This window comes from Tamandua tetradactyla, chromosome 3 (assembly GCF_023851605.1).
Source record: "Tamandua tetradactyla isolate mTamTet1 chromosome 3, mTamTet1.pri, whole genome shotgun sequence".
Lineage (NCBI taxonomy): Eukaryota > Metazoa > Chordata > Mammalia > Pilosa > Myrmecophagidae > Tamandua > Tamandua tetradactyla.
The window spans coordinates 91,591,560-91,612,644 of NC_135329.1; the positions used below are offsets into that span (position 1 = coordinate 91,591,560).

Here is a 21,085-nt window from a genome sequence, read left to right on the forward strand (position 1 = left end):
CAAAAGTTATTATGGAAACCTGCCACTAGCAAGTTAATCCCCTCAGTGCATGTCCCTCCCTTGAAACACCCACATTAACCTCTTTAACATATACTCTTTCTCTTTAATAAACTTTACTACTGAGGAGCCAAGATGGTGGCTTTGTGAGGTGTGGGATTTAGCTCGTCTTCCAGAGCAGCTAGTAAATAGCCAGGAACAGTACAGAACAACTGCTGGGGCCACATCAGCCACCAGACACACAGCCTACACCAGTCTGGACCAGCTGGACTGGCTGCGAGCCCACCAAGAACAGTGAGCTCCCCAAGCTGCAGCAGCTGGCACCCCTCCCCCACAGTCCACTTCCCAGAGGGGATAGGGAAGAGAATTTACTAGCAGCAGGGGCTGAGCACAACCAAGCTCCAACTATAGAATTAATTAACAAATTCTGACTACTAAAAATAGGCCCCCAGCTCAGCTGAACCTTGAGTAAAAGCTGAGGTTGCTGGATTTTGCCCCAGTGCAGAGGGGGCAGGGCTGACATAAAAAGAAAAAAGAAAAGAAACAGAGGTTTTTTTTGGACCAGACAGCACAAATACTTGAAAGGGTCTGGGCCCTGAAGGAAAGGAGGGGGCACAAAGGATCTGAAGATACACAGAGCAATGTACTAGCTTAAGCTCTTGATTGGCAAACCCGAGGAACCAGGGTCCTGCTCTGAAAAGGAATTTTTTTTATTTTCTATTTTGTGGCTGTGTTTCTATGGCTTGACTGCTGTTTAGATACAGCTGCAGGGCTTCTCAGGCTCCAAGTGTCCCAGGTATGGGCAGAATTAAGCTTGTTTGAGAGTTTGTCTAGAGGTTGTATCTTCCCCAGGAGAGGGGTGGGGCCCAGCTCAGATAGAATACCTCCCTCAAGGAATTCAGACCACAGGGTCTGGAAAACTGAAGCAATTAAAGCCAGCCTACAACCTCTCCTCTGTCTCAATCACATCGCCAGCAGGGAGAGTCTGCTGAAGTTAAAGGTACCACATCACCTGATGCTGGTGGGACCCACAGGCAGACAAGCACCACACACCGGGCAGTACAGGAAAAACAGAGTCTAGAGGCTTATAGGAAAGTCTTTCAACCTGCTGGGTCTCACCCTCATGGAAAACCGACACAGGTGATTCTCTCCTCCTGAGAGGAGTCCAGTTTGGTCTGGGAAGATCTGACTGGGGTCTATAGTACCTAAGTAGAGCCTTCTAAGGGGGAAAAAGGCACAATACAGGTAGGGCAAGAAATAAGAAAACAAGAACTGAAAAAATCTGATCTGTTAAACAAAACCTAAGCTAGAGGGCTAAAATAAACTGAACTGAATGTCAAAGAACAGATAGACAACAAAGTAATCCAGCAAGAAAATCCTAGGTAAAAAAGAAAAATGAAAGCAATCTCCAGAATAAGCTCATTAAGGAAATTAAATGCCTAGACACCAGCAAAAAATAACAAATCATACTACGAAAATTGAAGATATGGACCAGTCAAAGGAATAAACCAACAATTCAAATGAGATACAGGAGATGAAACAATTAATTTAGAATGTTCAAACAGACATGGAAAACCTCATCAAAAATCAAATCAATGAATTCAGGGAAGATATAAGGAAGGCAAGGAATGAACAAAAAGAAGAAATTGAAAGTCTGAAAAACTAAATCACAGACTTATGGGAATGAAAGGCACAGTAGAAGAGATAAAAAAAAAACACATTGGAAACTTACAATACTAGATTTCAAGAGGCAGAAGATAAGATTAGTGAACTGGAGGATGAGACATCTGATATCCGACAAGCAAAAGAAAATATAGGGAAAAGAATGGAAAAATATGAGCAGGGACTCAGGGAATTGGATAACAACATGAAGCACGCAAATATACATGTTGCGGGTGTCCCAGAAGGAGAAGCAAAGGGAAAAGGAGGAGAAAAACTAATGGGGGATATTATCACTGAAAATTTCCCAAGTCTTATGAAAGACTTAAAATTACAGATCCAAGAAGTGCAGCATACCCCAAAGAGAATAGATCCAAATAGATGTATTCCAGGACACTTACTAATCAGACTGTCAGATGTCAAAGAGAAAGAGAGAATCTTGAAAGCAGCAAAAGAAAAACGATCCACCACATTAAGGGAAGCCCAATAAGACTATGCATAGATTTTTCAGCAGAAACCATGGACGTGAGAAGAGAGTGGGATGATATATTTAAGATAATAAAACAGAAAAACTGCCAACCAAGACTTCTATATCCAGCAAACTTGCCCTTCAGAAATGAGGGGGAAATTAAAACATTTTCAGACAAAAAATCACTGAGAGAATTTGTGACCAAGAGACTGCCTCTGCAAGAAATACTAAAGGGAGCACTAGAGACAGATAGGAAAAGACAGGAAAGAGAGGTGTAGAGAAGACTGTAGAAATGAAGACTATCAGTAAAGGTAAAAAGAAGAAAAATTAGATTTGACATATAAAATCCAAAAGGAAAATGAAAGAAGAAAGTACTGCCCATACAGAAACAACACTAAATGTTAATGGATTAAACTCCCCAATCAAAAGACATAGACCAGCAGAATGGATTAAAAAACAGGACCCATCTATATGCTGTCTACAGGAGATGCATCTTAGACCCAGGAATAAACATAGGTTGAAAGTAAAAGGTTGAGAAAAGATATTTCATGCAAACAATAATCAGAAAAGAGCAGGAGTAGCTGTACTTATATCCAACAAATTAGACTTTAAATGTAAAACAACTAAAAGAGACAAAGAAGGACACCATGTATTTATAAAAGGAACAATTCAACAAGAAGATATAGCAATCATAAATATTTATGCACCAAGTCAGAATATCCAAAATACATGAGGTAAATACTGAAAAGAGAAATAGATACATCTACCATAATAGTTGGAGACTTCAATTCCCCACTCTCATCAAAGGACAAAACAACCACACAGAGGATCAATAAAGAAACAGAGAATTTGAATAACACAATAAATTAGCTGGACTTAACACACATTTATAGAACATTACACCCCACAACAGCAGGATACACCTTTTTCTCGAGTGCTCATGGATCATTCTCAAGGATAGACCATATGCTGGGTCACAAAGCAAGTCTCAATAAATTTTAAAAGATTGAAATCATACAAAACAACTTCTCAGATCATAAAGTAATAAAGTTGAAAATCAATAAAAGGTACAGGGCCGGAAAATTCACAAATATATGGAGGCTCAACAGCACACTCTCAAACCTGGGGGTCAAGGAAGAAATTACAAGACAAATCAGCAAATATCTCGAAGCAAATGAAAATGAAAACACAACATATCAAAATTTATGGGATTTGCCAGAAACCTACGACTTCTAGATGGGTCCCTGGTCCAGATAAATCCTGAAACCTAGCCTAGCCTCTACAGAATATCAGATAGTTCCATCTCCCTACCCCATATTAGTGACAGACCCTTTCAATATCAAAAATTTTGAATTGCCATAGTCCAAACAATTCCAATGAGAGGTATGGAAAGATCAAAGATGATGGTGGAATTATACATAGAAGATGTGACTTAATAAATGAATATGAATGCTGAATCATTAAATTATCTCTTTTAGTCTCCACTTAGAGCAACCAGAAGTAAAAACCTAAAATTGTAAAGTTGTAACCCATGTCAAAGTCTGAAATATGTTCTACAACTAATTGTGGTGCAGTGTTTGGAAATGTTTAGCTTTTTTGTATATATGTTATTGTTCACCAAAAAAGAAGGAAAAAAAAGTCGACTGTGTTGGTAAAAATGTATTTAAGCCCACAAACCTCCAATATTCTGGAGCAGCTAGAAGGAAAAATATGAGAGGATCGTATGGTAGCCCATGACAAACTCTGGGATTTATCCTGTAACAACTTTTTGAAGAGTGCTTGGAAAATTATTTCTCCTTTATTTCTTTTCTTTCTGTATATGTTATACTATATAATAAAAAAAAAGTTTTAAAAAATTTATGGATGCAGCAAAGGCAGAGCTAACAGGGAAATTTATTGCCCTAAATGCCTATATCAAAAAAAAAGAAGAAAGAGCAAAAATTGAGGAATTAACTGTCCACTTGGAAGAACTACAGAAAGAACTCAAACTAACCCCAAAGCAAGCAAAAGGAAAGAAATAACGAACATAAGAGCAGAAATAAATGAAATCAAGAAATGAAAGCAATTGAGAAAATCAACAAAACCAGAAATTGGTTCTATGAGAAAATCAATAAGATTGATGGACCTTTAGCGAGGTTGACAAAAAGAAGAAGAGAGAGGATGCAAATAAATGAAACTGGAAATGGAAGAGGAGACATAACCACTGACCCCACAGAAATAAAGGAGGTAATGAAAGGATACTATGAACAACTTTATGCTAATAAACTAGACAATGTAGACAAAATGGAGAACTTCCTAGAAAGGCATGAACAACCAACATTGAGTCGAGAATAAATAGGCAACCTCAACAAACCAATCACAAGTAAATAAATTTAATTAGTCATTAAGAAGCTCCCAAAAAAGAAAAGTCCAGGATCAGATGGTGTGCTGGTTTGAAAGGATATATGGCCCCTAGAAAAGCCATGTTTTGATCAAAATCCCATTTTGTAAAGGCAGAATAATCCCTATTCAATACTGTATGTTTGAAACTGAATCAGATCATCTCCCTGGAGATGTGATTTAATCAAGAGTGGTTGTTAAGCTGGATTAGGTGATGACATGTCTCCACCCATTTGGGCAGGTCTTGATAAGTTTCTGGAGTCCTATAAAAGAGGGAACATTTTGGAGAATGAAGGAAATTCAGGGATAGCAAAGCAGAACGACATAGCCATGAGAAGCAGAGTCCATCAGCCAGCGACCTTTGGAGATGAAGAAGGAAATTGCCTCCTGGGGAGCTTCATGAAACAGGAAGCCAGGAAAGAAAGATAGCAGATGACACTGTGCTCACCATGTGCCCTTCCAGCTAAGAGAGAAACTGTGACTGCATTCACCATTTACCTTCTCACTTGATAGAAAAACCCTGAACTTTATCAGCCTTCTTGAACCAAGGTATCTTTCCCTGGGTGCCTTTGATTGAACATTTCTATAGAATTATTTTAATTGGGATATTTTCTTGGCCTTAGAACTGTAAACTAGCAACTTATTAAATTCCCCTTTTAAAAACCATTCCATTTCTGGTATATTGCATTCTGGCAGCTAGAAAACTAGAACAGATTTTGGTACCAGGAGTGGGGCGCTGCTGCTGTGGTTTGCAGATACCAAACATGTTGAAACTGTTTTTCAAATAGCTAAGGGGAAGAATCTGGAGTTGTGAGAAGCCTGATAGAGAAGGCCTAGAATGCTTTGAAGAGGCTGTTGGTACAAACTTAGACTCTAAAGATACCTCTGACCAGGCTCTAGACAGAAATGTGCTATTGCAGACTGGAAGGAGGGTGAGTGATCCTTGTTTTAAAACAGCAGATAATCTGGCCAAATTGACTAGTCTCTTTGGCTGGAAGGCAGATTTTAAAAGCCTTGAACTTGGATATTTAGCAGAAGAGATTTCCAAATTAAATGTGGAAAGCTCAGCCTGGTTTCTCCTCACAGCTTACAGTGAAATGCGACAGGAAAGAGATAAGCTGAGAACTGAACTCTTGGGTACAAAGAAACCAGAAATTGATGTTCTGGAAAATTCTGGGACTTCATGAAGGGAGACCCCAGAGAACAGTGCCCCACATGAGGATTTGGCCAAATGTGGCACCAGTCAGCCATTTCAGAGAAAGCCAGGCTTGGACATGGAGTTATCCAAGAAGGATTTGTGGAAACTACTTATGTCTGATGGGCATGATCCAAGGCTACTGCACAGAAAGCCAACAAGAGTGCTGTGGGACCTGTATGAACAGAGCTACTGCCTGTCTGGACTGGGGGATTCAGAGAAGGGACACATTGGAGGAAAAATAACTTCAGAGGTAAAACCATGGAGGCTGAGGTCTGAAGTCAAGAAGCCTTGGGCCAGGAGAGGGGACCCACTCAAGCCCATGAAGACAGTGGGTTTGCCCCAAAGACAGAGGATGGGCTTTCCACCTCATTGCAGTGGAAGAGTCATGCTGCCTCAGGCCTTGGAGAGAGTGAAGCACATTCCTTGGGGGTTGGGGAGAGCCTGGCTGCCACATGGTGGGGTTGCGCATGTGCCCTGGAGATGGCAGAGAGCCTGGTTGCAGCCTCAAAGCTTGGAGAGGGTGTAGCTGAGAAAAAAGTGGTCTCCCCAATGTCCCCTGAGGTTGATTTAGAAAGAGGCGGGCCACTGCATAGGCCCTTGGAAAGGGTGGGACTGTCACTTTCTAAAGCCAAAAGATAAATGACTTTCAGACTTTGAAATCCAATAGCATTTGCCCTGAACGTTTTACATCTGTGTTCCTTCCAATTTCTTCCTATGGAAATGAAAACCTATATCCTGTGAATATCCTCCTTTGCATATTGGCACCAGATAACTTGTTTTGAGATTCATGGGTCCACAACTAGAAGAGAATTTTTTGCACTTTAATATTGTTTAAGGTGATGAGTGTAATTACCAAGTTGACAAGGGGTGGACATGTGGTGGTTAGATTCAGGTGTCAACTTGGCTAGGTGAAGGTGCTTAGTTCTATTGCTGTGGACACGAGCCAATGGCATGTGAACCTCATCTGTTGTTGACTGCATCTGCAGTCAGCTAGGAGGAATGCCTGCTGCAATGAATGATGTTTGATTTAATTGATTTAAATGAGAGATTCAACGTAGCACAGCCCAAGCAACTTAGCATACCTCATCTCAGCACTCGCAGCTCAGCCCTGGTCTTTGGAGGTGCAGAAAGGAATCACCCCAGGGAAAGTTGTTGGAACCCAGAGGTCTGGAGAGAAGGCCAGCAGAGATCACCCTGTGCCTTCCCACATAAGAAAGAACCTCAGTTGAAATTTAGCTGCCTTTCCTCTGAAGAACTAATGAAATAAATCCCCTTTTATTAAAAGCCAATCCATCTCTGGTATGTTGCATTCTGGAAGCTAGCAAACTAGAACAGATGGCTTCACGAGTGAATTCTACCAAACATTCAAGAAATAATTAGTACCAATCCTGCTCAAACTCTTCAAAAAAATATAGAAGAGGAGGGAAGGCTGCCTAACTCATTCCATGAAGCCAAAATCACCCTCATATCAAACCCAGACAAAGATACTACAAGAAAAGAAAATTACAGATCAATCTCTCTAATGAATATAGATGCAAAAATCCTCAACAAAATTCTTGCAAATAGAATCCAGCAGCACATTAAAGGAATTATACACCACTACCAAGTAGGATTCATCCCAGGTATGCAAGCATGGTTCAAGAAAATCAATTAATGTATCTCACACTATCATCACATAGTTGTATATTCATCATCGTGATCATTTCTTAGCATATCTGCATCAATTAAGAAAAAGCAATAAAAAGAAGACAGAAAAAAATTCATACATACCATACCGCTTACCCCTCGCCTTCACCGATCACCAGCATTTCAATCTACTAAATTTAACATTTGTTTCCCCTATTATTTATTTATTTTTTATCCATGTCTTATAATGAGGATGTTTTGATGAGATTACTTCAGTTAAGGCATGACCCATCTCTATCAGGATGGGGTTTACCAGAATATTTTATAAGCAGAATGAAATTTAGACAGTGAGAAAAAGCCACAGGAAGCAAGAAGCTGAACTGTAACCTAGAAGAGAAGGAAGAGCCTTGCCATGTGACAAGCCAAGGACCAAGAATCACTGGCAAGCAGCCCCAGAACCCCGGTCTTCAGGGAGAAAGCATAACTCCTGATGCTTGGACATTTTTCCCAGCCTCATACCACGAGTGAATAAATTCCCGTTGTTTAACCCATTTCATGGTATTTGCTTGAGCAGTCCAGGAAACTAAAACAATCTCCTTTATAATTTTTTGTAATTTCCCAACTTTCTTGCATGATCACATAATGCTTTTAAAATCACAAAAGTAACATAAAGAGTAAAATTTACAAAACTTTCTATAAAACAAGAGTATGCACATTCATGTATTTCCCCAAAATTGTGTCCATAACCCCTGTCGTGCCCTTGAGTGAATACTAAGTAGCATCAGTTATTCCCTCCTTCCAATGTGCATAAAATATATGAAGAAAATCAAAGACCTCCTTCTAGAGTCAGCTCACAAAATGTATGTGGTGACCTTGTACTCTGTTTTGCTTAGTGGGAGTATTTTTGGAAAAACATAATCTTATTTGCAGGCTTTTCAGTTTATGAAAAGGTTAGCGCTCCTTGATGTTGCTAAGGTGGCTGTACTCCCAAGAATAGGAAAGTGTCCAGGTGCCCATTTGGCCAGTTTTGTTGAACAATATAAAGTCATTTCCTTGTTGTTTGTGGACCAGAATCGTAGATATGACAAGGAAAGGCTCACTGAACCACACAACCTCCTGAGCAGGGCTACCTGCTGTTTCCCTCTGAACAAGACTGCTGGCCAAGCTCTCCTAAGCATAGTCGAAGGGGGAGAACCTGGATACAGCACTGCTGATTCTTTCTCCTTCCCTTTTAGGACTTCAAAACTAGTTTGTTTGTTTGTTTGTTTGTTTGTTTTGTATGCTATATGGCAGGGTCACAATTCATTCTTTTTCCATGTGAGTATCCCATTATTGCAGCACCACTTGGATTTTTTTTTATTTTTTGTTTGTTTGCTTGTTTCTTTTTTGGGGAAGTGCACAGGCCGGGAATCGAACCTGGGTCTCCTGCATGGCAGGCGAGAATTCAGCCACTGAACTATCCTCACACCCCTCTTGAAAATTAGTTTCTGGGTGCCAAGAAATAGGTCTAAAAGTTTACTAATTTTTAACACTGAGTAGGGGTCTTTGTCCTAATTGTATTGGTTTTGGATCTAACTTATTAAAATAGAAGGACTCAAACCATTGACCCTGATCCCAAAGTAACTCCTTAAATAATTAATACAATCTTAGAGTCTTCCTCCAGAAAGCAAAAGCAGTTGGAAAGTACTGAGAGTAAGGGTTTTGTTTCAGCTTCACTTCAGTCTTCCAGGTGAGCAAAAGATTCATCAACGGGAGGTTTGACAACAGGAGCCTGGCAAAAGCTGAAGGGGAAATTCTTTTCTGACTTCTGAACTGGTCTTGCTGACAAGTACAGCTGGTATGTCCAGATACTTAGGCCAGCATTCTGCACTGATATACTCAGCTGAAATGAATGAATCAGAACTCCAGCCAGAGCAGATGGCTGTTCGTAAATGTTAATTAATATTAAATTATACCAGATGATCATGAGTAACTGATGCAAGGGAAAGGGGTAGATGTTACTTCCTTTGTCAATTTTCTACCACACCCAAATGTTTATGTTTGAGTACATATTCTCATAGGTTTTATTTCCAAAATTTAAAAAAAGTGATGAAAGAGATAATGACAATTAAATCCAATACATGATCCTGGTCTGGATCTACTAACAGAGAAAAGACTCAAAAGGACATTATTGGGACATAGGAAAAAATCAGAATACAGACCTTAGACTTTCTATCAATGTCAAAGCGCCTGAACTTGGTAACTGTAATAGTGGCTTCAAAAGTAACCTTATTCTTATTCTTAGGAAATGTACATGGAAATATTAAATATTCAAGGACCACAATAAATACAACCTACCCTTAAGCGTTTAGAAAACAGATGGTTGGACAGCTGGATAGGCAGATGGATAGATGGATGGATGAACAGATAGCGAGGATGACAGCAAATACAGCAAAATGTTAGAAGTTCGTACATCTGGGAATCTGTTCCAGTGTATGCTGAAGTTCTGTTTTATTTTTGCAGCTGTCCTGTGAGTTCAAAACTATCTCCAAATAAAATAAACCAAAACGAAACTGTAAAATCTTCTTAGCAAGGGCGTGTACTGTGATAGGGGGTGAGATTGGGGATGCATCCCATTCCTGAGTGCCAGCTCCAGTACACAGACCTCTGATTCCTCCCCCACCTTCCCCACAGTGTCCTAAAAGTCTCCAATCACCACCAGGGGCTCCTGAGATGGACGCTTTTCTCCCTACACCTCTCCCTATTTCAAAGAGTTCTTTCATAGTCATAAAAATTCGAGTGAAAAAAGGACGAATCTTTTAAACTGGCTTGTTTCCACAACCCTGGGCAACTAAGACCTCACTTTAAATTTTTCAGGTTCTTGAGAAAAATCTAATTTTTCTAAAATTGTGATGTAAAATAGGTTTGCCAATTCTGGCAAACTAAAACCACGGCCAAGGCTTCTCAACATCTTCAATTAAAATATACTAATTCTCCAACCAGGAAGTCCACACAAATGTCACCTGCGTTTTCCACTAAAGCACTATAATATATAATATATAATAACTATAATAATAGTTATGTGTAACTATTACAGGGCAATACGTGCTCAGCACCCTGCTCCCCATCTTCTTCTCCATACAGAATAGTTCTCGTAGCATCACACTTAAGTTACAAACAGACCCAAAAAAATTTTTATTGCTTTACATCAAGCCAGCAACAAATACAACTGAATAATTATAAACATAACACTTCTCAATTCTTATGGCAAGACCTGAATGTGCCCCTCCATTTAAAATGCATTCATTAAAACTGAAATCCACAACTTCTACCGAGAACTTTAATATTCTCAGGCAAAATCAATGAAGAGGCAAAGGAAACTCTTAAGGGAGTTATCGTGAGTCTAATTATGTCATTGACAAGTCTTTTATGCACAATTCAGTGTTGCCACTGCTCAATTTAGGTGACCATCCTGGGCACATTGAGGAACCCAATACTCTTCTTTCTACAAACTTTTCTGCAGGAAAAAAAATTTGTCAATAAAATTGTTATACAATCCAACACTGCATAACAACGTGTGCCTAATTTTTACTTCTTTCCTCAGGATGGAAAAAATTACGCGGCCCTTAACATGACTTGAGATAAAAACTGTTGGCAATACCACGTATCCATCACTGAAACAGGAAGTCCAAATGGGTATGAGGCATAAAATACTTATTCTGGAAACTCTAGCACCTTCCTTGAAGTGAACTACAAGTGATTGTGTATTAAGTCACTGTCTTAATTTCAATTCAACAGCAAAAGTTACCTGTTAACTTTTACTACCTGCAAAATGGGAAGGGGGAGGGGTCCTGGGGAAAAACAACAAGATTTAAATGACGTGCCCAAAATTATCAATCTAAAAATCTATTCCTATTGGGATAGCTATCAACATCTGAATTTTTCTTACTCTGAAAAACATTACCAAATTCAGCTTATTTAAAAAATAAAACAAAACAGGGTTCTATCTTTCTTCCACACAAAGCACTGCATTTTTCTCTAAGAACATACTAGATAGGGCACTGCTAATTAAGTCATGTGGGTATCTTTATTCTCCCAGACCAAACCAACTAGGTAGCTGTTAGAAAAAAGATTTCATAGCTTAGAAACATATCACATGAAATGTTAGTTCCAGATGTGTGTAAAGATGATTTTTAAGATGATAAATTTGCTGTACAGAATACTAAGACATCATCATAAAATAGAAATGACTTAAAAATTAAGCCATACTCCCCACCTGGTAAAGTATTCCTTAAAATAGAGCCAATGGCAAGACATTACTAAATCCCTTAATAAAAAACTTCCCAAAATAATCTGTTGAGCTGGACTTTGCAGTTTAATTTTTTTGTATTTTGATGGCAGTGGAAGAGAACCCTGGGCTATAACTCTTTTGCAAAAATTTCAACACTGATTTACGGACAAAGCTTATAATAAAGAAGGAAGATTATAAAATAAGTTAATTCTTTTCCTTTGCTTGGCAACTGTCCCTTTAATTGTCTATTTTTATACTGTATCCAGGTTATTTCCTGGGTATGGACAGCTGACTTAGGATATAGAAAACATCGAAAAGTCACATCTGGAAGAATGACAAAGACAACAAACTTCTCAATCAGTACATCAATAGAGTCGAAGTAAGCAAAAGGACTTTACCAAGATATTGACATTTATACTTTTTGACAAATTTGAAATACACTGGATTACAGGGCAAGTTCACTGAAACAACAAAGAAAATTCGGTCCTTGTGAAGGTTTCTTTATTCCCCAAGAAAGTGTTTTGCTTCTGATACTTGCACCACACAACTGATGAAGAAAATAAAGCAGTGTTTAGCAACTGGGCATCCTAACTACCCTAAGAGGCACTGTGCTCACCCTCACTAGCAACCACCAAGGTAAACAAGGCCAGGAGTATAGGAAAACGTTTCCTATTTTTCTACACAAGCAGCTGCCGTTTCCTTATTGAAGCCACGGATCGAGAGATCATAGACTACTTCTTCTACTTTCTTCACGTCATACTTCAAGCCATCATAGCGCTTCCTGAGTGAATCATTCTTCAGGTTGAGAAGGCGGAAACCAGAATCCAACTCATTGATGAAGGTGGAGATGTGAAGGGGCCGTGAGTAGTCTCCAGCAGTCACGCTGTTGACTGACAGTCTTGACTAGATAACGAAAGAGAAAGAAGTGACCCATCATAACATGGCTCTTTCTAAGCGGTTCTTTCCCCAAATCACAAGTATAAAAAGAAACTAGGAAACTACACTGACATACTATCCCATGCTCTGTGTGAACACAAATAAAACATAAGCATCTCGAATGACAAAGAACCCCACTGAAATGAGACAACAATTCTAGCCAAATAAAAGCTTAATATAATTAACATTTAAAATTTCTCTAATTTCGTAAACTGGCTATTGTGTCATAAACTGTGTTAAATTATGGGTAAATCTCAGAAACCTACAACCTCCAGATGGTTCCCTGGACCAGATTAAGTCCTGAAATGCAGACGGGCCAGCCTCTCCAGAACATCAACTAGAACCATCCCCCTTTCCCATATTATCAACAGCCCCTTTCAACATGAAAAATTAGAATGGGCATAGCCTACATACCCCTTAAGAGTGGGAGAAAGACCAAAGGTGATAGTAGAGTTATACAGAGAAGGTTGGGTTTAACAAATGAATATAACTGCTGAATGATTATATTGATATTTCTTTTAATCTCCACATCTTAGAGCTGCTAGAAGTAAAATTGTGGAATTATAATCCATACCAAACTCTGAAATCCGTTCTACAACTAATTGTTTTGCTATGCTTTGAAATTTACTGCTTTTTTTGTTATATATGTTTTCACAAAAAAGAAAAAAAAAGTCAATTGTGATGTTACATGCACAGCTATATGATGATATTGTGAAGCACTGACTATACACTCTCAATGATTACATGGTATGTAAACACATATCAGTTTTAAAATAAATGATGTGCATGTCAATTTTACAATTCATTTTTGCTAATGTATGAAAGAAGAGCCAGAGTAACCACAGCAGTTCTACTAGCTCTTTAAATTTAAGCCAAATAATTATATTTCTAGAGCTCTCTACTGAGCTATAATTCTAGTAAGCTAAAGACAGTAAAACAGAAATGTTTTGAGAAACTAAAATTAAGTCATACAACACAGTCATGAAGGAGGGATAAAATTTACTTCAAGGCCCAACTAAAGATTCCTCTTCTCAAATAAAATCCTCCCCACTATTCTCTCCAGGCTTCCCTAAGTTAGCCCTTCCCTGTCTTCCTACTACATATGCTCTTAAGCACACCTTACATTTGACAAGGTGCTTCAAATTTACTAGTCAGGTCTCTCCAGCCAGTACCAAGCCTGAGGAGGTGGCCCAGACTGCCAGTAGGCTCGTTTCCCCATCCCCCTCAGTGAAAATTCCTCAAATGTCAGCCGCACATGCCCACGCAGACAGGCTACTGGAACATTAAGTACAAGCTCTGAGTGCAACTTCCAAGAAATGTCTCTAAAGTGAGGGGAATTCCCTTTTCCCTCATTTCTTCCTTCTACTAGCTGAAACACATGTGAATGATCAAAGCCAGAGCAGCATCCTGAAAACAACGGGGAAGCTGTAAGATAGAAGGACCCAGGGTCGAAGATCAACATTATACGAGCCTTGCACCACTTTCCTATAGAGCAAAGATAAGCAAACTTTTTCTTACACAGCCAAATTGTAAATATTTTGTGCTCTGCAGGCCTTACAGGATCTGTCCCGACTACTCAACTCTGTTCTCATAGGGGAAAAGCAGTCAGAGGCACTACATAAACCAATAAGTATGGCTGTGTTCCAACAGAACTTAATTTACAAAAGCAGGCTGCATGAGCTGCAGTTTGATACCCCTGCTCTAGAGCAGTGCTTTTCAAATTACCTGTGGAGAAGGACGAGGCGTTTTCATTTTCACTCTGTCATGAATAGTACTAACACCAATACAACATAATTATAAACTCAAAAATGTTCCATACAAGTCTTCATAAAATCCATTTTCAATAACTGCTTAATAACACTTACTAACTCACTTAATATTTATCAAATCATTCCCCTTTTATGGAACTTTCAGGGGCCTACAAATTTTTATAAATATAAATAATGCTAAAGTGAACACCCTTTATAATAGTTCTTTATCTTCTTTTTAATTATTCTTACAGGACAATTTCTCAGGAGAACAAGCAAATAAAGGACAAGAATGATTTATAGTTATATATCTGAATTGTTCTTCAGAACTATTATATGATTTAACAGAGCTACCCACAATAACTCTGTCTTGCCACTGATCTTTTTTTTACATGGGCAAGCACATGGGAACCGAACCCAGGTCTCTGGCATGGCAGGCAAGAACTCTGCCACTGAGCCACTATCACTCGCCCATTATGAACATCTTCTGATAGTTCACACATTAGTAAAAACACAAAGCTATTTCATCATATGAACTGATATTTCTTTGATGTCCACCAAAATGTAATATCTATATGCACAGTCAATTGCACAAACAGATAATTAAAACTTTCTGAATTTCTGCCATTCATTTTAAAAACTGAGAGTAAAGCTGGAAGATAAAAAAAAAGCAAAGGGAAAATTACTGAGCTTCTTACCAGTTCACTGGCAAGAATTAAAACTCCTGAAAGATAGTCTTCTACATCCAGATGGAATCCTTTCTCCCGATCTGGCTCAACTGAAAAATGTATCAAAGTAAAGAGAAGGTCACAGTGTGAATGCAATTTAGGTTTAAAAATGTCTTTATCTATCTAAATACATAATTATATATATAATATAACAATTTATTTTACATATATTTTTATATAAATATATATTTTTTAATATACATAATTAGAGAAAGGATGTATCTTTGAAACTTGCCTCTTGATTTCCAAACCCTGACAATTAGACTTCACTGTGGATTTTTGAGCTTTCAAGAAAAATTGAACTTTTCCTTCTATTCTTCTCTTAAATAATATTGCCAAGAATGGTACTATAGTTACATGAAGAGAAAATGTACTTGTTTGGCAGAGATGCATCCAGAAGAACAAAAGTGAGAAGTCATGTCTATGGCTTTCAAATAATACACACACAATAGTGTGACAAACTATGCAAATGTGACAAAATGTTAGTAAGAGATGAATTTTACGGGGTGTACACAGTGGGGTGTACAAAGGTGTTCAACTTTTCTGTAGGCTTAAAATTTTTTAAAATTGAAGGTTACAAAGAAAACACTTTAAAAAAAATACCCAAATAAAAACAACAAGCCATTACATATTTTCAGTTTTTGTTTTTCCAAGTAACTGGTTTTCAATTTTGTTCTCATTCTTTTGCTTTAATAAACAGAAAGTACAAGCAACAGCCACTCCCACCAAAAATTAAATATCATGCCTAATTATGCAGATTACCACTAATGAAAACACTTACTGCCAAGAATTTCTGTAACTGCTTCTCGAGTCACCAGTGTTTCTGTTTCCAAATACACAACAAATGCTGCCAAGAAGACCAAGCGTTGCAACACAAACCTCCAGTGCTCGTGAAATCTGTATTAATGGAAGCATGTTTAGATTGAGGGTTTAGGATTTAGAGGCCTTGAGAAAGGCAAGTTTAGTACAGTTACATTCAAACATTTTAAAAAAGTAATCCTTTTTCAAATAAAATCTTACTTCATGTGAAACCCTAATACATAAAACATGTAAGAGTAACACAGCATTCAAATATATTAGATGAATTCATTATAAATTAATTTTACAGCCTCAAATTTATAAATTTATTTATTACAAGTTTAATTAATGAGAAGCATGGATAAAATTTTGATGAATATAAAATTTATAGCTGAAGATTATGGATGACAACAGCAATTGATTTTTCCAAGTTTAATCAATAAGAATATATTGCTCTCAGAAAAATTAAAACATGCAAATGAAGATTATGGACAACAAATGCAATCATTCATCTGCCTCAACATACACTTATTCCTACATTTGACTTGAGAGTATGGTATCCAGAAAATCCTGATTCACACTTATAAGAAACAATTACCATTTGCAATCACTAAACAGTTGGACTCAAACTGAGCTAGAAGCCTAAAAGAAGAAAAGGGAATCTTATACAACCACCACTACTTATGCTATGCTATTACTCCTGATATTCACATGTGGTGACGAATACAAACATTTCTCCAACAGTGTAAAATAAAACACTTCTGGAAGGCCAAATCCACCCAGAATGCAGCCTGTATGTGACCTTCAGACCACATGACCTCTAAAGATCCTTCCAATTCAATTATCCTACTTCTCTGCACTCCAGTTATTACCTTAAAGCAGGGGCATGTAAAGGGCCAGACAGTAAATACGTTAGGCTCTGCAGGCCACCTTTAGTCCCCACCACATATTTTTCTTTTAGTACTTTTCTTCTAAGAACATTTTAAAATTTTCTGCCCCCGGAGGCAGTGAACCACCAGTAATTTGCTGTCCCTTACCTTAAAGACTCTTCTTGTGAGGTGACACTATGCACCCCTACACATAATTATCCTATTTACTATTTGTTTTAGTTCGTTTAAGCTGCCAGAATGCAACACACTAGAGATGGATCTGCTTTTAATAAGATTTACTTAGTCAAAAATTTATAGTTCTTCAGAAAAAAGTCAGCTAGCTTTCATCTGAGATATTCTGTTACGTGAGAAGACACACAGAGACGTCTGCTGGCCTTCTCTCCTGGCTTCTGGGTTCCAATGGCTTTCCCCAGGGCAATTTCATTCTCTATCTCCAAATGTCTGGCCTGAGCTGTGAGTGCTGAGATGAGGTATGCTGAGCTGCTGAGCTCTCTTTTGACCTCTCTCTTTTAAGCCTCCACCAAATTAAACATCACTCATTGTGGAAGGCACTCCCCTTAGCCAATCACAAATGCAATCAGCCATAGATGAATTTCACAACTGATGACTAAAGTCCACAGAAACAGAATGGGGCATAATCACCTGGCCAAGTTGATACCTGAACCTAACAACCACACTGCCCATATATAAGGTAAGAAACAAAAATAAGTAGAAATTTGTGCTTCTCATTTACCATATTTTGTCAATACCCAGATGCAGTTTTTCACATTTTAACATCTCTAAAATCAGAACATATTTTATAAACTATGTATTTCACAATTTTAATGGGCAATATTTTTTTCTCTTTTTTAGTGGTACAGAAATGGTGTATCTTAAATTAATGGCACTGCAGATAAAATGGGAATATATTCATTTACAAAATATTAGCCAAATATGTCACTTGGCAGTGAAATTCAAGCTTTGAAGTAATATTCAGCTTCATATATATTCTGCCACATAATCTCATAACCTGACAGCATTAACTATAGTTCATACAATTTCACCAGTAATTTGAATAAAGCAAAAAGATATTCTCTATTTTGTCCTTCATACAACAGATATTTCTTTTTAACTGTTTTTCATTGCAAAATTAATACATGGCCTTTAAAAAAATTGGAGGGAAAGTAAGAAGAAAAAAATTAAATCACCAATTTTGTCACCATTAAAATACTATCAATAGTTTGATCCATTTCCTTTTTCTTGTTCTTTCTATACAGAGATTTTTACCTATTGTAGGCGGTTATTCAGTAATATAACTTTTCTCCTTTTTTTTCTTGTTTCTTCTATACAGAGAGATTTCTATCTATTATAGGCAATCATTCGGTAATATGACTTTTCTCCTTTTTTTTTTCTTGGTTAACGTTATAAGATAATGCTATTTTTCTTACAAACCTGTAGTACTGTTCAGCAGGAAACTTGGTCTTCAGGGACGTTAGATGTGTTTTTACAGTACCAAAATGTTCTCGAGCTTTCAAACACCTCTTTGGAACTGATCACAAAAATACAATCATATGTAATAATGAAAAATTTTGAAATTTTCAAATACAGTTCTGGCTTAATAATCCATGTAGTCCCCTTGGAAACAAATTTTTTTTTAAATTTCATTACCAAATGAGGAATACATAATGCTGCTTTCCCACCTGGCTCTCAAAATATCATCTTTAGTTTCCCCTCAGATTAACCAATACTAGTGAAGAATAAACAAAAACTTGATGAAAGGAATATATTAGAAAAAACACTGATAAAATGTCATAAACGACTTCATTTGTAAGGGGCTGTATGCCAGCTGTTATTGTTAACCAGTCCTGAGAGAACACCTAGAAAGTAAACAGCCTCTAGCTCCCAGGATTTGGTAAAACTGAGCCTTTAACAATTATTCTTGACCTGACTTCCTATTATTGAGAAAAATGTCACAGTTACTTGCCTCTGATATAATTACAAGTTACATTATTATATCAATCTCCACCTAAAAATATATTTCAGCTATTTTAGCTGTGTTGGCTACATCTTTAAATGGAGGTTTCATGTACTTGTCATATTTAATTTCCATCCAAGGACTGAATGTACACACCTCGATTTGAGAACATTTTACAGTAACTATTACATTATCTAGAAATGCATATTAAACTGCATTCAATCACAGAAACACTAGATTTTTAAAACGGGGAGAAAGCCATAAAAAAGCTGCCAGTTACATAAGCAAATTACTTAGTTTTAATTATCACCAATAGAATTCCATCAGTACACATGCTTATTTGAACTTTTCAAACACACTATATGGAAGTGGAAAATCAATTTAAACACCCAGAACACTGTAAACCTCTAAAATGGTCAATTCACCTACTTCTTCAATTCTTAACTCACCATAAAGCATGATGGACATTTTCCATAATGAAATAATAGAGACCTGATATGTCTTCTAAGTGGAAATTAATTCTATAAATAGGAAACTTTCAAAATAGATAAAAACTTTCATAATCAAAATAAAGAACTTACTGTCTTGAAACCCAGCACCTTGATGGACCCCTTGCAGTAGAGTTAAAATCTCTCGAGCTGTTTGTTCTAAACTCTGTACAACCTTCCGGATTTCCTGGAGAGAATTCAAAATAAAAATGTAAGATAAATTCAACAAAATAATTATCATGGTCTCAAACCAAATAGTCTAGATAGAATACCTGCCCTACCTCATCTTCCCATATATTCGAAACACTAATGATCTTTACAAGGAATGAGCTTGTACCCAAAATACCCAGGTTAGAATCCTGACTTTTTCACTTACTTCCTTTGTGGGACCTTGAGCAAGTAACTAAGTCTTAAGATTTCTCTATCTGTAATCTTCAAAGAATGATAGACACTCATCCTCCACCCCCAACAATCCCACTGGGACACTATAAAAATTAAAGAAAACGATGTAATGTTAACATAATTGATGAGCAGTTAAATGCAATACAAGTATTGGGCATTTTTCATTCATTTATTTTGCAAATATCCTCAAAGCACACTCAGCGAGATACTACGTAAAATACTGGGAAAGCAAGCCGTCTCTTCCCTCTTGCAGTTTAGAGAATATTGGGGGAGACACAAACATAAAAAATAAAAATCGCATGTAACAGAAAGACGTAATTTAGACTTGGAGGTTCAGGAGATGAATATGAAACAACCCGTTAAAGCGGAGGAAAAGCAAACAGTATATGCAAGAATCGTGAAGCAGAAAACTATTTGGGGCACTAAAAGAACGTAAGAGAGGTAAGTTGAGCATGGTATACAAAGGGAAAGGAGTGTAAACTGAGATTACGAAGAAAAATAAAGACCTTGGGGGCCACAATAGAACTTGGGCACTTATCGTCTGTGGAATGAGAAGCCATAGGGGCAACTTTAAGCAGGAGGAATCATATGTGCTTTTAAGAGACTAACAACAAATGTGTGAAACGCGCGTTGGCTAAACAAGTGCAGGAAAGGAGGGAAACACACTCAAATGAGGACGATGATGCCAAGGAACCAAGGCCCGAGCACATGGGCTCAAAATAAAGAAAGAGAATAGAGGTTGGGAGGAGACACCCTACGCCGCAATAAGAGGAAAAGCATCCGATTCCCGCGGGTACCCCACCGCCGGAGACCGAGGGGCTGAGGAGGCCCGGGCGACGGGCCCAGCTAGGCAAGGCAAAGAAAAAGGGAGAGGAAAGTAGGGGTCTCGCCTCTCGAATGTCCTGCTCGGCAGCCAAAAAGCCCTGCAGCTCCACGAAGATCTCGCTCACAGACATGGCGCCAACGGTAAAACAATTAGCCTGTGCAGCGAAATCGGCCAGAAGAATACGTTTCGGAAATAAACAGCGCAGTATGTAGCAGCACGGCAGACTACACTCGGCCCTACGCCACGACCGTCGCTGGGGTCCTCCGAGGCCTCCGGCGCGCCAGAGGCTGGACTGCCCGTCGTAATGCCTGAGGCACTACCGCACGCAGGTTGCCGAGGCCGAGGCGCGAGACTGGGAAAGAAGACAGGCGAGAGGCGGTGGAAGGACTTCCTCTGGGTCCTTCAGACAGGCATCGCCGGAAACAGCTCGGGAGTGGGGCCTTTGGTGCCTGTGGGCCTGGGAGGAAGGGGGCGGTCTTAGAAGTGTCGTTGGAGATCTCGGTTAATGAGGCTTTTACGTTTTACGCTGCAGCAGATGGGGAAAATACTTCGGCACACAGGAATACGTATTAAAAGCCTGGTGCAGAAGAATGTAAGCGTGATTGCAATCTGAGTGTAAAAATAGGGACTCAATAATATGAATTAATATTTGCAAAGAGTGCACGGGAAACATAAAACTATCGGGAAGCCTGTAAATAGGAGATGGAGTGGGAGCCA

The 21,085-nt window shown here is 38.3% G+C and overlaps 1 protein-coding gene across 2 annotated transcripts; it reads right to left on the minus strand.

Annotated features, from left to right (window-relative positions):
* Positions 1–10,478: 10,478 nt before the first annotated feature.
* Positions 10,479–20,660, minus strand: TSN (translin). Of its 2 annotated transcripts, XM_077153510.1 has the most exons (6): positions 20,433–20,655; positions 19,234–19,327; positions 18,130–18,226; positions 15,792–15,907; positions 14,981–15,060; positions 10,479–12,501 (listed from the first exon to the last, which is right to left on the minus strand). In XM_077153510.1, exons 1-6 carry the CDS (start codon positions 20,496–20,498, stop codon positions 12,268–12,270), a joined length of 687 nt encoding a protein of 228 aa, XP_077009625.1. In that variant the 5' UTR covers positions 20,499–20,655; the 3' UTR covers positions 10,479–12,267. The 2 variants fall into 2 exon arrangements, with proteins under 2 accessions (XP_077009625.1, XP_077009626.1); XM_077153511.1 differs by lacking the exon at positions 14,981–15,060 and having other exon boundaries at positions 12,296–12,501; positions 20,433–20,660.
* Between the last annotated feature and the right edge of the window lie 425 nt (positions 20,661–21,085).